Source organism: Ictidomys tridecemlineatus, chromosome 2 (assembly GCF_052094955.1).
Source record: "Ictidomys tridecemlineatus isolate mIctTri1 chromosome 2, mIctTri1.hap1, whole genome shotgun sequence".
Taxonomy (NCBI): Eukaryota; Metazoa; Chordata; class Mammalia; order Rodentia; family Sciuridae; genus Ictidomys; species Ictidomys tridecemlineatus.
The window spans coordinates 6,538,574-6,554,873 of record NC_135478.1 but is presented as its reverse complement, the minus strand read 5'-3'; the positions used below and the strand labels follow the sequence as shown (position 1 = coordinate 6,554,873).

Sequence of the window (16,300 nt, the reverse complement as noted above, 5' to 3'; positions counted from 1 at the left end):
TATACATAAACAGTTTTCTTAAGCACATGCCTAAAGAGTACATAATCTCACCTTGGTAGTATGCAACAAAACACCTATTGCCCTGCAATGGGCTGATTTGTTTCAACATGTAGTTTAAAGTTTCTCTAACTAGTACATACATTTATTTTGAAAGCTTTAAAATGCTATGTGGCATTACCCCAGAGACAAACATCATTTGTTTTTTTAGTTTCTGATTACAATGAAACTTTCAAAATTCCTGTGCTTCTCCATACCATATAAGTGAGCCTTAATATAATATGTGGATGCACCCGAGTTGTTTGGTTTCTGTGTTAGTCACCTTTCTGTTACTGTGAAAAAATACCTGAGTAAAATCACTTAAAGGAGGGAAAACTTGTATTGGAAATAAGAAAGAAAAAAGAAAAGAAGGAAGACAAAAGGGAAAGAGGGAAAAGAGGAGGGGGGAATCAATCCACAGATAAGGTTAGAGGTCTCATGGAACATCCACTTTTCACATAGCATTTGAACACTGCTGTTCTTAGGACAAAGACTTTAACATGCAAGTCTTTGAGGGGCATTCCAGATTCAAACAGACTAATTTCTAACAGCTATTCACATTCAAGGTCCAGACACCTACAGAACTATTCCTTAATTTTTCCCAGGATGAGTTCCAACCATTCTACGATAAAACTTGGTGAGAAATTAGCATGTGGGGCACATGGACAGGACTAGGTATTTGTCTTTGTTGCATTTTCAAAAATGCATGGCAACCATACCCCACAGGAGCTGGGATTAGACTGTCCTAATCTGCAGCCTCCTCAGGGCACTTTTAATGTCCCTGTTCCTCAGGCTGTAGATGAAGGGGTTCAGCATGGGGGTGACCACAGTGTACATCACAGAGGCCACTGCACCCTTCCTGGGAGAATGTGAGACAGCTGATCCAAAATATACTGCAATGCCTGTTCCTAAAAATAAGCAAAACACTGACAGGTGAGAGCCACAGGTAGAGAAGGCTTTGTACTTCCCACCTGAGGAGGGGATCCTCAGAATGGAGGAAATAATTTTATAATAAGAGAAAAGGATCCCTGAGATGGGGAAAAGGCCATAGATGACAATAAGAACGTATTTGACAATGATATTAGAGTAGGTGTACGAACAGGAAAGATTCAGAAGTTCAGAAGGGTCACAGTAGAAATTGGAAATTTCCACATCCTTGAAGCTGGTAACTTTTAAGATCACCAAATTGTGCAACTGGGAGTCCAAAAGACTCAGTAAAAATGACCCCAAAATTAAGAAGCCACAGAGACGAGGGTTCATAATGACTGTATAATGCAGGGGGTGACAGATGGCCACAAACCGGTCATAGGCCATCACAGTCAGAAGCATATAATCCATACAGACAAGAGTGGTAAAAAGAGACATCTGTGTCAGGCATCCCTCATAGGATATGATATCATTGTGAGTTTGAATGTTTACAATCATGTTTGGAACCGTGGTGGAGATGAAACCAATGTCAGCCAAGGACAGGTTGGAGAGGAAGAAGTACATGGGAGTGTGGAGGTGGGAGTCAGAGCAGACAGCCAGGATGATGAGCAGGTTTCCCAGGATGGTGATCAGGTACATGCACAGGAATACCACAAAGAGGATGGGCTGCAGGTCTGGATCCTCTGAGAAGCTCATGAGCAGGAATTCAGAGACACGGGTTATATTTTGTGCTTGTGTGTTTCTTGGACACCTTTTGAAAAACAAAGAAAGTGTTTAAAAATACATAAAACAGGCACCCATCATTCTGGAAACATTGAAATCAAGTTTGCACAGGAAGGTGCTCAAGTTTTAGGTCCACACACCTTCAACAATAATTCTCAATAGTGAAAAAAACCATCTCCATCATCCACCCTTCTTTCCATACTCACTTGAACTGAGCAATGTTAGAAGTCCAGAAGGGAATAAAAGGAGGGAATAATTTTATAATCACAATGAAATATTGCATATCTTTAAGAAAAAAGGAAATTAAGAAGCAGTTTGATATACCTCCTTTGGTTCTAAGGCCTTTCAACAAAGTCCTTTGACAAGATATTTGAGACTGCATAGGGACTGCTTTTCCTGACAACTAGATCAAGGTTGATGGATTATAACAAGAAAGCAGTATGGAACCATTTTCTGCAAAGGGGTCTCATCATTCTCATTTGCCTCCTTTGTTCATTAAAGTTTTCTAATTAATATACTCATGTCTGTTGTATTCTGCTGCCTTTCCTGTCCTCTACTATCAATATCAATATGTAAATCAATGGAAGTGTAACCGATGTGATTCTGCAAGCTGTATACGGGGTAAAATGGGAGTTCATAACCCACTTGAATCAAAATGTGAAATATGATATATCAAGAACTATGTAATGTTTTGAACAACCAACAATAAAAAAGATAAAAAGTTTTCTAATTAAAAATTAAGTAATATAAATAAAAATCCTATCCTTGGTGAACTTCAAATTTTGATAAACATGATTACATGAATAAAATTGCTGACCACAATGTGGCATTAGTGTGCACTGTATCTGTCAATGATTTTAAAATCATAGACTGTAAGAATCTCCTTTGAATAGTTTTATTTTATGCAGGTTTATTTTATCAACCCATATAATATCAGCAAAATATCTGTTATATAAAATGCCCCTTGATTTTTTTTTTCATTTTCTTGATTCTGTACTCTATCTGGCTTGATAAAACTGGATCATAGTTTTTTGATCTCAAACCCTTAAGTACATTGTTGATGATCTAAACACTAAGTAAAGACTCAAAACTCCAAGTTTTATTTCCAATCTACTTATTTCTTCTTCATAGATTTTCTTGTCAGTCATTCCTGACACATTGATTCAATTCTCCTATTTAGGCTACATGAAGTACACTTAGGTTCATTATTTATCATTTCTCACTGTGACTGAATTAAATACAGTATAAAATAGTACAATAAGAAATAATGTAACAACTTCTTGGAAACCTCCTCATTCATCAAAAGGGGGGTAGTAATTACCCACTTGGTATGGCTGTCATCAGAAAAATTTTTTAACAAATCTTTCAAGTAGCATAACTTGTAGTTCTTCCTGTGCATATTTTAGGATATCTAACATAGTGGTGTCATTACAACACTAATTGTATCAGCATATCCATATGTGAAATTCTGAGTGGTCTTTTTTTTTTATACCACAGCTGAAATCGACTATCTAACAATATCCTAGTGTGTAGAACATGCTCCGTGAATATTGCTTATTCTTATTATCCATAACATCATCACCTATATTAAAACATATGAATCTGAAAATACTTCTTCTAGGACAAACATTGGCTAGAGATCTGAATTATTACATAGGAAATTTGAGTCTTAGTATCTCTGCCTTTTTCCATTCTCCTGTAAACCTATCTCCCAGACACAGATATTGTCTTGAAGTGGGGACGTATAATTTTCTCTTGGTGTTTTCATGTCAGAATCATCTACCATGCAGTTTTCCTTTGTAATGTTGCCTTAAAAGTACTTAAAATACTTAATTTAAGTATTCTGCAAAACAATACCTATTGCCCATGAAATATGCAAGTTTACATTAACCTGAGAAGGTACTCTGTGGAGTACATTCACCTTCTGCAAAGTCTTTATCTGATGCAAAGTGTTAACTGTTGAAAGTACACAATCTTTTAATTGGATAGTTTATTAATTTGATAATCATTTCAAAATCCTCTGCCAATCTCCATGTCACTCAAATAAGAATATCCAGCTCCAATAAATATGTTGGTTGTGGCTAGGTGATTGATTTCCAATAGAAAAATGCATGTTCAAACTTGCTATTAATAACCTACATTTATGCCCTTCAAGGACAGCTAGTGTTACCCATATCTTCTCAATCCTAATATGTATCAGGAAAATGAAGCGTCACTCCAAGTAGTAATGATCTCTCCTTGATGAATCCTTAAGAAAATGTGTCAAATTCAGGAAATACTCTTTCCCTTGGATCCAGCAGAAGAGATCATGCTGGAGTCAGGAAGGTAGCATTTCAGACCCACATCCCACCTGCCAGTGTGTGCACAGTATGCGAATCTCTCCTCTTCTCCCTGCTCACTGCTTAAGGGAAACACAGAAAATAACACCATCTCCAAAGGAATATTGGAAACTCACCAAATATTTGGTCATTGTGATTTAATAAAAAAATTCCATGATTTGGTAACTATCCATATTATGGAGAAAAGCCATAGTCAAGGGCACTGGAGGCTGGAATGAAGTGAAATTCTGACCTGTGCCTCATGGAAGGCTGCAGTGTAAAGTGCCCTTCAGCTTCTGCCTCCTTGCCTTTCTTCAAACCCATGAAAATCTCTGCCATGATTTCTGAAACTTTTTCTGCTGTGGATGATATTAAATAAAAATAAAGAGTCCCTACGTCCAAAACATGGACACAGAGAGACAGTTTTAACTTGGGTCTATACCCATGGACACTGCTGAAAGGAAAGAAAGTACAGACAGGAGGCCACAATTTGCTAATCCAAATTCATTTTGGTCAATTTAGAAAAGAAATGGTGCTGGGGGTTCAATGCTGAACAGACTTATTCTGGATGCCTCCCTGTGCCAAGCAGGGCATAGGCCTCAGGGAGTCAGAAATAGAAAAAAAAAAGGAGACGTTTTTCCCAAATACCCAGCACACATATCTGTAAGGTCAAAATTAAAATGCCCATCCAGAGATAGGAAAATGGTCATTTTGTGTCACTGGACATATTAATTGAGTGGCACAAAGATTAACCTAGTAAGAACCAACAGTAACAACAATATTCAGATTTTATTTTGCCTAGATTTTATTCATACATCCCATATTATTCAAATAGGAGAACAAAGTATTTATCCTTACTCTGCAGTTGCATCAATGGGAAATCAACCCAGATATCAAGGCTGAATCTAGACACCAGTGAAACTAGTGAACTGCTTTACAGAGATAGGGATTGGGACTGAGAGATTTTGAAATAGATGGATTACTTTTATTTTTATTCTTTCCCACTTGACATTTTCAGTATAGGTCCAAAGATCTTAACCACTGGTAAATCTCTGGCATTTTTAGCATCTTTACAGTTTTATGAATGGGAATGAAATCAAAACCTAACATTATGTTTGCCTTGAGATTGACAGGTCTGTTTTCCAGCATGGAGGACCATGTGGTGAGCTCAAGGAGGTTCTGGAGGAGGCCCAAGGGTGTGATCTGTGCTGAATGATCATCAGCCTCCCCTACTGTGACCTCTCCTGTGAACTGTGGCTGTTCTTCCATGGTGCATGCAACAGGCGACCTCACTGTTCCGCCTGTGAACACCAGGAATCAAAAGAGGAAGAACAGAGTAAGCAAGAGAAATGGCTGGTGGGCCTGCCGATGGGACAGCCTGCCAGGTTTCTCCTGTGATGCCCTGTGTCCATGGTCAGACAGCCCAGTGCAAACAAAACTGCAATTTTTCTGGTCTAACAAACAAGAACAAGTTCCATAATTATAATGTTCTTCTTTGTTTATTGTAAAGTATAATAAATTGGGCGTGCATAACTACAGCATGGTGTTATACATGAAATGAAAAAAGACATAGACCACGTTGCTCAGCACTAACCCTGGGGAGCCCTGCATATCAGCTTATTATGCTCTGGCTTCAGTCATCCTCTTCCTCATCCTTTCACCTCCATAGTCCTTTCATAGAGGTAAGAAAACACTTTTAAAGGACCAACCCATTTTGTGCAGTTTTGGGTGAGATTTCTATGGAAAACAGAAACCAGTCTGGTAGGGATAAAATTTTTTAAATGATATCCAATACCCTCACCTTAAACAAAAAACAAAACTTCACCAACCCATACAAAAACTGCATGTTGGTGTTCTTCCCTCTGGCTACTCAAACAGTGAAATTTGTCCTCAAGATGAGGAAATGTTACTCCCTGTATTCATTAGCACATCCAAAAGCTCACTCTGTACTTAAAGGATTACAATGATTCTCTCCTGGATCAAGACTAAGAAGTGCACATGCCAAGACCCACCCATACCTGGTGCCCAACAAAGGCTCAGACTCTGTGCCCAGCATTCCCAGGAATATGCTGTCAGCTGGGAGCTTCCTGATGCAGAACCACTGCAGGAGACACAGCCACACAGCTCACTGGTCAGGAACCATCCACTGAAGGGCTGCAGACACAGGCTGACTGTGGACTAATATAGGACCTTGGAAGCTCAATACACAAAGCTCACAATTAGACTAATTGGTCCACTCAATGCCTATCTCTAAGGACTTCCCAATATTAATGCAAGAAGACGAAGAACAGAAAATGAAGATCACTTAAGATTTGGGCCCTAGCTGTAATTTGGAGGAAAAATGCATACTTAATTTTCTTCTTTCACTTCTGTGTTTTTTCAAAGATACATCAGCTTTTAAGGCCCATTCTTATTAGGATAATATATATATATATATATATATATATATAACAAAAAAAATTACTACATGAATCATAATAAATATATACCTCAGTGACATTCATTTGGTCTTAAGTTATTTTTAACTAAGCATTCAGTAATTAAAGAAATAGTGTATCTACTTCTTAAAATGATGGTCAAAGGACTCTACAGCATTAAAATGTTGTGAAATTCAAAACCTTGTCTCAGGCCAGGCTCTAAGTGTCTACTGTCACTTCCCTTTGTTCCTACTTTGCTTTTCAAAAGCTAATGGACATCTCTGCCATTGTTTGGGGGTAACTCTAATTTATTTTTGCCCATATTTTATTCTGCCATCACATATTAACCACATAGGCAGCACAGATTTTCTGTTTAATCTGGATTCATTGTCATTGTATCAATAAGAAATCACCTTGGATGACATTATTGGGTCTCAGAGATGCTATCAACCCGCCCATTGTTGCAGAAAGAATGAATCTAGACAACAGCAGCAAAAATTAAATTTTAAATCTGTGGTTGTATTGCATTAAACTTTTTGACTTTTTTCCAAAGTCAGAATATTTTACCTGGGATCCAGGGGTCTTAGCTTGAGGTACATATCTGGTACATTCTTAACCCTTTTCAAATTCCTGAGTAGTAATGCCGTCTACACCTGCTTTGCTCTTCATCTGATGGAGATGGCTTATTAGCAGAATGCAGGAGGATGTGGCAGCTGCAAGGATATCCTGGAGTGGGGGACACAGGGAGATCTTGGCTGGATTATTTGTGCCCATTTGATCTTAGATGTTTGTGCTCATCTCAGCCATTCTTCCTGAATTGGTGCTGATACAGCCACAAAGTGATCCTTCACCATAATTGTACATATAAGCTTCTTCAGGGCCAACATCATAATTAAGCTTTTTGAAAGCAAGATTTTGTAAAGAGTGTCAACAGGATTTCACAGGAGATCTGCAGAGAGCATATTCTGGTTTGAAGCTTCCTCTTTCTAAATGCAAGGTTTGCTGACAAAGGCTGTAATAGACTCTGTCTCAACAGACATTTGTATAAAAGGTAATATTTTGTTTTCCTTGGTAAAACTTGTGAAACCTGTCAAGCCTAAGACTATGGGACAAAGAATACCTGCCATGTAACCAACCACTATTATGAAACTTTGTCCCCAACTGTGTATAAATCACAAGTAATTTTCAGATCCAGAGTCCAGAGACTTTTAGTCATTAGACTCTTGGGACCACTGCAACTTAAACAAACCTGCTTCCTAAAAATACCTTGGGTGTCCAGCCTGATCTGTCCTACATCAGTGCAACTGATGCCACCGACTACTCTGTCCTGGGATCTACCAGAAATCCCAAAGGGAAGTGCACAGGAAAGGGATTGCATCCTACACAGATAGCAAGGTGAAACAGGGTTGCTTGTGGAGGGGACAACCTGTCAGCACTGTCCTGCCAAGATGCCATATGCCTCAAAGCCACAGTGTACTTCAAACATGGCTTCAGCTATTTGACCTGAACACCCAGAACAAGTTACTAAAATCTGTGATCTTTCCAATATGTCAAATATAATAATGTGGCAATTATACCTTGATAAAAATTAGGCAGACAAATGTAAACACCCTACACATACCACACACTTCAGCACCTGCCACCCAGCACTCTCTCAATAAAGGATCATATGTTTGTGTGCTGTCCTCATCCAGGTCCACCTCCTCCTCCTCACCTACATAGACATCTCTCAGTGCTAAGGACAATGTGAAGAGCACATTCCCTCCATGTGAATGACAGTGTGTGGTAAGAAGGACCAGTGTGGGAGGAAAGGAAAACTATAGTGACATTGCCACCATGCCCACCACCACTGTGGATGTCACACACATGCCTCAACTCTCAGTCCCCATGACTGACACTGTGCAGTGCTCTCCCCTCTGGGCAGCCACACTGCATGTTGGTCCTTCCTCCATCCTCACCTCCCTCAACAGTTACCTATTTACACTGGCTCAGGTGGTCGTGACTAAGGAGAGTGGATTCCACATGGCTGGTACCCAGGGGCCTCCCACCTCATCTTTAGGGCTGACATCTGTGCATGCTCAGGTAGGGGCTTCCTAAGACACAACCAGGTAAGAAGAAACACAGGATGCAGCCCACCTGACTGGAGCCATCAAGCTGAAAGGCTGGAGGCACAGGCTGCACATTGACTAAGGTGTGACCTTGGAAGCTCAATGCATAGAAGTCCTGACTGGCCAATAGGTGAGCCTATTACAGACTCTACAAACTTGCTAATATTAATGGTGGAAGAAAATGTTAGAAAATTAACATTAATTAAGGTTTTGCACCAACTTTTAGCAAAAACAAAGTTTATCTGTACTATTGATTTTTAATTGGTTTTTTTAAATAATACTTTCTTAAGTCCACTTTCATAATAGTAAATTTAAATTACAAAAAATGACACTATTACCATCATCATTTGTATAGCTTAATGGCATTAAATATAGACATAGTTGTTCAACAATCACTATCATGTACTCCAACATTCTTTATCTAACCAAAGTGAAACCATGTCCCCAATGTGAAAAGAACCAAACATCCCTTCTCAACATGAGTTCCAACCACTGTACTATAAAACGTGGTGGGAAATTAGCATAAGGGGCATATTGACAGGACCAGGTATTTAGCTTTGCTGCATTTTCAAACATGCGTTGCAACCAGTCACCATGGGTGCTGAGATTTGCTGTGCAGTCTCCTCAGGGCACTCTTAATATCCCTGTTCCTCAGGATGTAGATGAAGGGGTTCAGCATGGGAGTGACCACAGTGTACATCAGAGAGGCCACTGCACCCTTTCTAGGAGAATATGATACAGCTGATCCAAAGTACACTCCAAAGGCTGTTCCTAAAAATAAGCAAACAACTGCCAGGTGAGACCCACAGGTGGAGAAGGCTTTGTACTTCCCACCTGAGGATGGGATCCTCAGAATGGAGGAAATAATTTTGTAGTAAGAGAAAAAGATCCCTGCAATGGGGAAAAGGTCTCAGATGACAATAAGAATGTATTTGACAATGATATTAGAGTAGATGTCCGAACAGGAAAGATTCAGAAGTTGAGAAGGATCACAAAAGAAACTAGAAATTTCCACATTCTTGAAGCTGGTAATTTTTAAGATCATCAAATTGTGCCACTGAAAGTCCAAAAGACTCAGCAAAAATGACACCAAAACTAAGAAGCCACAGAGACGAGGATTCATAATGACTGGATAATGCAGGGGGTAACAGATGGCCACAAACTGGTCATAGGCCATCACAGTCAGAAGCATATAATCCATACAGACAAAAATATCAAAAAAGGACATCTGTGTCAGACAGCCTGCATAGGAGATGACATCATTGAGAGTCTGAATATTTACAATCATGTTTGGGACCATGGTGGAGATGAAACCAATGTCAGCCAAGGACAGGTTGGAGAGGAAGAAGTACATGGGGGTGTGGAGGTGGGGGTCAGAGCTGACAGCCAGGATGATGAGCAGGTTTCCAAGCACTGTGACCAGTACATGGACAGGAACAGTCCAAAGAGGATAGGTTGCAGGTCTGGATCCTCTGAGAAGCTCATGAGAAGGAATTCAGAGACACGGGTTGTATTTTGTGCTTGTGTGTTTCTTGGACACCTTTTGAAAAGCAAAGAGGGTGTTAAAAAAGAAAAAGAAATACATTAAACAGACACCCCTCATCTGGAAACATTTGAATCCAACTATGCACAAGGAAGATGCTCACACATGAGGTCCACATACCTTCAACAATAATTCTCAATAGTGAATCACCTGGTCTCTACATACACTTTCATTATTACTTTCTCCATCATTCACCCATCTTTCCATACACACTTTCGAGACATTAAACTGAGCAATGTTAGAGGTCCAGGAGAATAGGAGAGAAGGAGTTCACGATCACTATAAAATACAGCTTACTCTTTAAAGAAAAATTAGGGAATAAATAATGACCTTTCTATAAAGGAAATTAAGAGGCGGTTTGATACACCTCATTTTTCTCTCAGGACTTTAGTCAAAGACTGTTGACAAGATATTTAAGACTGTGTAAGAACAGCATGTCCAGACAACTAGATCAATGATGATGGATCAAAACCAGAAAGCTATATGTGCCCATTTTCTGTAAGGGTTCTCATCATTCTTTGATCTTTTCATTTGCCACTTGTATGGATTTAAGTTTTCTCTTTAAAAATTATGTAACATAAAATAAAATCCTTGTTTTGGTGAACTTCAAATTTTGATAAGTATGATTGAGTCAGTGCACACAATCAATCATAGCATTGACCACAAATGTGGCATTAGTGTATAATGTACCTGTCAATGATTTTTAAATCATAGACTTTAAAAATCTCCTTTGAATCACTTTATTATATGCAGGTTTATTGTAACAACTCATATAATAAAAGCTAAATGTCTGTTATAGGAAATAGCCCTTAACTCTTTCTTTTTTCTTGATTGTGAATGCCATCTGGCCTGATAAAACTGCTTCATGGTTTTGTGATCTCAACCCATCAAGTTCATTTTGTGATGATCTAAGCAACAAGGAAAGCCCTGAAGCTCTGGTTTAATTTCCATACTTTTTCTTCTTCATGGATTTTCTGGTCAGTCATTGGTAACACATTCATTTCAATTATATTATTTATATAACAATTGCACTTCTGTCATTATTTATCATTACTCTCTGTGATTGAACTGCATATAGTACAAAATACAGCATAATAATAAATAATGTAACAACTTCTTGGAAATTTTATCATTTGTAAAATGAGGTAATAATTACCTACCTTGTATGGTTATCATCAGGATTTTTTTTTAACAAACCTTTCGCATTGCATAACTTGTACTTCTCTCCCATTATTTAGTCTACTTGTACATATTTTAGAATATCCATACTCAGTGATGTCAGACCAACACCAATTTTAGCAGCATATCCACACGTAAAGTTATTTTCTTATACCACACCTGAAATCCAATGTCTAACAATATCCTGGCATGTGGACATGCTCCATGAATATTACCTACTGTTACATTCCATAATACCCATTACCTGTATTGAAACTTGAGTCTGATAATACTTGTGGGAGAACTAACATTGGAGAGACGTCTGAATCATTATCTTAGAAATTTGAGTCTTAGAATCTCTGCCTTTTTCCATTATCTCAAAAACCTGTCTCCCAGACACACCTACTGTCTTGAAGTGGTGAGCTATAATTTTCTGTTGGTGTTTTCATGTCATAATCATCTACCATACGGTTTTCCTTTACAAAACTGCCTTATGTCTGCTTTGAGATTGAGAAGGCTGTTTTCAAGCATGGAGGAGGTTCTGGAGGGGGCCCAAGAGCATGATCTGTGCTGAATGATCATCAGCCTCCCCTACTGTGACCTCTCCTGTGACCTGTGGCTGTTCCTCCATAGTGCATGCAACAGGCGCCACCACTGATCTGCCCTGTGATCACTGGAATCCTACGAGAAAGAGCACAGTGGGAATGGCTCTTTCTGCAGTGACAGAGAAGAGGAATGGCTGGGTGGCTTGCTGATGGGACAGCCTTCCAGGATTCTGTGATACCCTGTGTCCATGGTCAGACAGCCCAATGCAAACAAGGCTTCACTCCTATCTAACAAATGAGTACAAGTTACATAATTGTAATGCACTTTTTCATTTTGTATAATATAGTAATAACGTGGACATATATAACAAAGGTGAGAAGGTGCACATGAAATGACACAGAGCACCTTGCTCAGCTCCTGAGCCTGGGATGCCCTGCACCTCAGTTCTTGGTGCTCTGGCTTCTGTCATTCTCATCATCATCCTTACATCACCAACTTTAGTCCTTTTCTAAACCTCAGAAAACACTCTTGAAGGACCCATTTTGTACTGTTGTGGGTGAGATTTCTGTGTGAATTAGAACCAGTGTGGGTGGAGAGCACAGTTTGAATTTCTGATCTCCCCACCTGAAACAAAAGCTTGAACCCTACAGTGTCCAAGGTTGAAGCTGCACGCTGGTGTCCTCCCACCTGGCGACTCTGTGGTGTTTGTCCCTGTGCTGAGGTAACACTGCTTCCCCAGTCCTTCCCACATCCAAGGCCCCCTCTGCACTTACTGGGTCATGCTGCTTCCCTGCAGGGTCATGACCAAGAAGTGCTGATCCTGAGACCCTACCAAGTGTGGAGCCCAGGGAAGCAGCAACTGTGTCCACAGAACAGATCGTGTGCTCAGGAGCTTCCTGATGCAGACACCCCAGGAGGAGAGACGGCTACACAGGTCACTGGATGATGCCATCAACTGAAGGACTATAAGCACTGGCTGAGTGAGGACTATTATATGACCTTGGAAGATGAATACTCAGAAATTATAATTAAATTAATTAGTCTATGAAATCCCCATCTCCAGGGGTTTCCGATCATTAATGAGGAAGACAAAGGAAAATGAATGCTCATATAAGTTTCTGGCCCTAACTCTAATTAGGAAAAAGTTTATATATTCTATTTTCTTTTATTTCTTTGCTTTTTAAGATATATCTGTGATTAATGTCCATTTTATTGGGGTACAATATAAATACAAAAAAATTACCATTTGAACCACATTAAGTACATATTTTGGTGACATTAATTGCATTCGCATTGCTGTGCCATGATCACTATCATTTTTTAAATCCAGAAATTTTCCATCTTCTAAAATTTAGCTGTGTACCCAGGTGAAAAAACTCACCATTCCTCCCACCCCAAGCCATTGACCACCACTCTTCTGTGAAGCAGGATGAGAGTCACTCAAACTAAAAGCAAATGCTCAGGGAAGGGGCATTTCCACGACTGGATTTAATTATGTTGTATTTTCCAGCCTGCGTTACCATCGGGTGCCTCAGATCCCGAGAATGCTAGCAGCCTCCTCAATGGTGGAGTAATGACTCTGTTCCTCTGGCTTAACCGAAGTATTCTGCATACAGGTGCCTACTGTACAACCATGGAGACCAGCACACCTTTTCTACACTCCAAAGGTGCTTTAATTTGCCCTATTTTATACTTCCAAGTCACAGTAATGGGGAACAAACATTTTCTGTTTAATTTGTATTCAATGCAACTGTATGAGTAGAATCCACCTCAGTTGCTGGTTCTCAGTGACACTAACAACTTGCCCTGTGTTCAAGAAATGATAGGTAGATCTAGCAGCACTGGTGCTAAATTGTGAATCTCTGGGTCTGATGCATGAATTTTTTAATGTTTTCCTAATATTAGGAACATTCTAAGCAGAGCTCCAGAGGCCTCAACTGCAGACACATCTCAGGTACACTCTGACCACTCGTCAGTTTCTTGAATCATAATAAAATCCAAGTGTGACTCTGGGTCTTCTGTTCATGTTGAGTGGGCTCATTGTAAGAATGCAGAGGATGTGGGCAGCTCCAGGGATACCCTGTGGGGGAGGTCTGTGCCCAGCTATTCTCACCTACTTTTTCACTGATTCTTTCCTCTTTGAGCCATTCACCCATGTGCCCGGTTTCTCAACTCCACAGTGCAATTCAAATGTGGCTGCAGTAATTCAACCTAAAAACGTAGCATGAGTTACACAAAAAAACTGTGTCCCATTTTTGTAAAATAAAATAAAGTGCCATGTAGACCTTAGGGAAAACCTTGCAGATGAATTGAGATAATCTGCATGGAACACTGTTCAACACCTTGCACTCAGGAATCTCTTACTAGAAATTCATGATGTTTTTTATGGTTGATCTCCTCATCCTCATCACCTTCATACACCTGTATAATGGTTAGGAGAAGTATAAATGCAGTGTATTTACTCGCTTTGTGGAGGAAACTCTATGGGAAATAGAATCATCGAGGCAGGAAAAGAAACATTTTGCATGAGATTTTGGTTACCATCACCACAACCAGTCTCCCATGTGGCTACTCAAACATCGTGTTCATCACTGTGAGGAGGAGGTAATGCTTAGGACATTCCCTCTTCCAATCTTCATCTCCCACAGAACTTACTGGTTTGCCCTGTGTATCTGGTAGGTCATTACCCAGGAGAGCAGCCCCAACACACCTCCCTCGCAGGAGTACCATGGCCCCATTCAGGATGAACGTCGATGCAGTTTTGGATAGCAGGTTCTTGATGTAAATAATCATTTGCAGAAAATAAATGGAATGTGAGAATATTATGTTAAGCAAAGTAAGTCAAATTCAAAAGGTCAAGGGTCACATACTTACTTTCATTTGTGGAAGATAGAGAGGAAAAATAAAAGTGGGGCATTAATGCATGAAAAGCAAAGGGAGGTCAGTAGAGCAGAGGAAATGAACCAAGGGGTGGAAGAGGGGAGAAGATTGGGGGAGTGCTGGGGAGTGACATCACCAAATTCTGTTGTTATATTGTGTGCATGTACAAAAATGTAACAATAGATGCCAACACTGCACACAATTAAAATGCACCAATAAAAATGTAAGAGAAAAAACTACAGAAATCCACTTCATAATCAAAAAATTATAATCACTGTTCTTGACAACTAAATCTTGTAGAAATTTTAATGACTTCATATAAAATTTCAGTTCTTGGCATCTCTGCCTGACACTATTCTCCTGCACATCTCTGCCCTAAAAGCAACTACTCTCAGAAATTTTAAGGGTGGATTTTCCTGCCGTTATCTCCATGTCTGCATTTATTTATGTATACATAAATAGTTTTCTTAAGCACATGCCTAAAGAGTACCTAAATCTCACCTAGGGAATATACAACAAAATACGTATTGCCCTGCAATGTGCTGATTTGTTTCAACATGTAGTTTAAATTTTCCCTAAAAAGGTACATATATCTACTTTGAAGACTTTAAACTGCTATGCAACATTAACTGAGAGACAAACATTACTAGTTTTTTTAGTTCATTATTACAATAAACATTGCAAAATCCTTGTGCACTGATTCATAGCATATAAGTGAGATTTCATATAATATGTGGATACACAAGAATTGTATGACCTCTGTGTTAATCACCTTTCTGTTACTGTGACAAAATGCCAAAGAAAAAATCACATAAAGGAGGAAAAGCTTATTTTGTCTCATACCTTCAGAGATTTCAGTCCATTGTCAGCTGGCTCCATTGCTTAGAGCTGGAGGTGAGGCAGAGCATCATAGAAGAAGGGAATGGCAGGGGAAAGCCGCTCACCTCATATCAGCCAGGAAGAAGAGACAGAGGAAGGGGGGAGGGAGGGAGGGAGAGAGAGAGAGAGAGAGAGAGAGAGAGAGAGAGAGAGAGAGAGAGAGAGAGAGAGAGAGAAAGAGAGAGAGAGAATGAAAGGAAAGGAGGGACAGAGGGAAGGAAGAAAGGAAGGGAGGGAGGGAGCGAGGGAGGAAGGAAGGAACAGAAATTGGCTAAGAAAAAGTTGCATACCCCAAAGGCCCTCCCACAAGAACCCCCTCCCTCCAGATATGTGGCCCCTCCTACAGTTTCTCACACCTCTCTGAAATCCACTGAGCTCTGAGTTCATCTGTGGACTAATCCACAGATGAGGTCAGAGCTCTCATGAACCACCCATTTCTCACCCAGCATCTGAACACAGCCATGCTTTGGACCAAGCCTTCAACACACGAGTCTTTTAGAGACAGAACAGATTCAAACTGTACCATTTTCCAAACAGATATTCACATTCAATGTTCACACAACTACAATGTTGAAAATTCCAATTAAAAGTGCCCATTTATCTCTCCCAAAAATGACAGCCATCAATCTGCTATTAAATATCTTGATACATAAAATCCAATAAATTACAAAAATATTATTAATAATGCAGTATTTACAGATTTATTTGCTTCATTTTATTGCATTTTCCTAACTACTTATCAAGTGGAGGTCAAAATTCTTGAGA

General features: G+C 39.5%; 1 protein-coding gene across 1 annotated transcript; it reads right to left on the bottom strand.

The window, feature by feature from the left end:
• Positions 1-771: 771 nt before the first annotated feature.
• LOC110597442 (olfactory receptor 7E24-like) lies at positions 772-1,719 on the bottom strand. The gene has a single exon (XM_040291004.2). The coding sequence runs from the start codon at positions 1,657-1,659 to the stop codon at positions 772-774; it is 888 nt and encodes a 295-aa protein (XP_040146938.2). The 5' UTR covers positions 1,660-1,719.
• Positions 1,720-16,300: the final 14,581 nt, after the last annotated feature.

Bases quoted from the DNA above. Each gene is read 5' to 3' on its own strand.
- LOC110597442 (XM_040291004.2), bottom strand. From the start codon at position 1,659: ATGAGCTTCTCAGAGGATCCAGACCTGCAGCCCATCCTCTTTGTGGTA.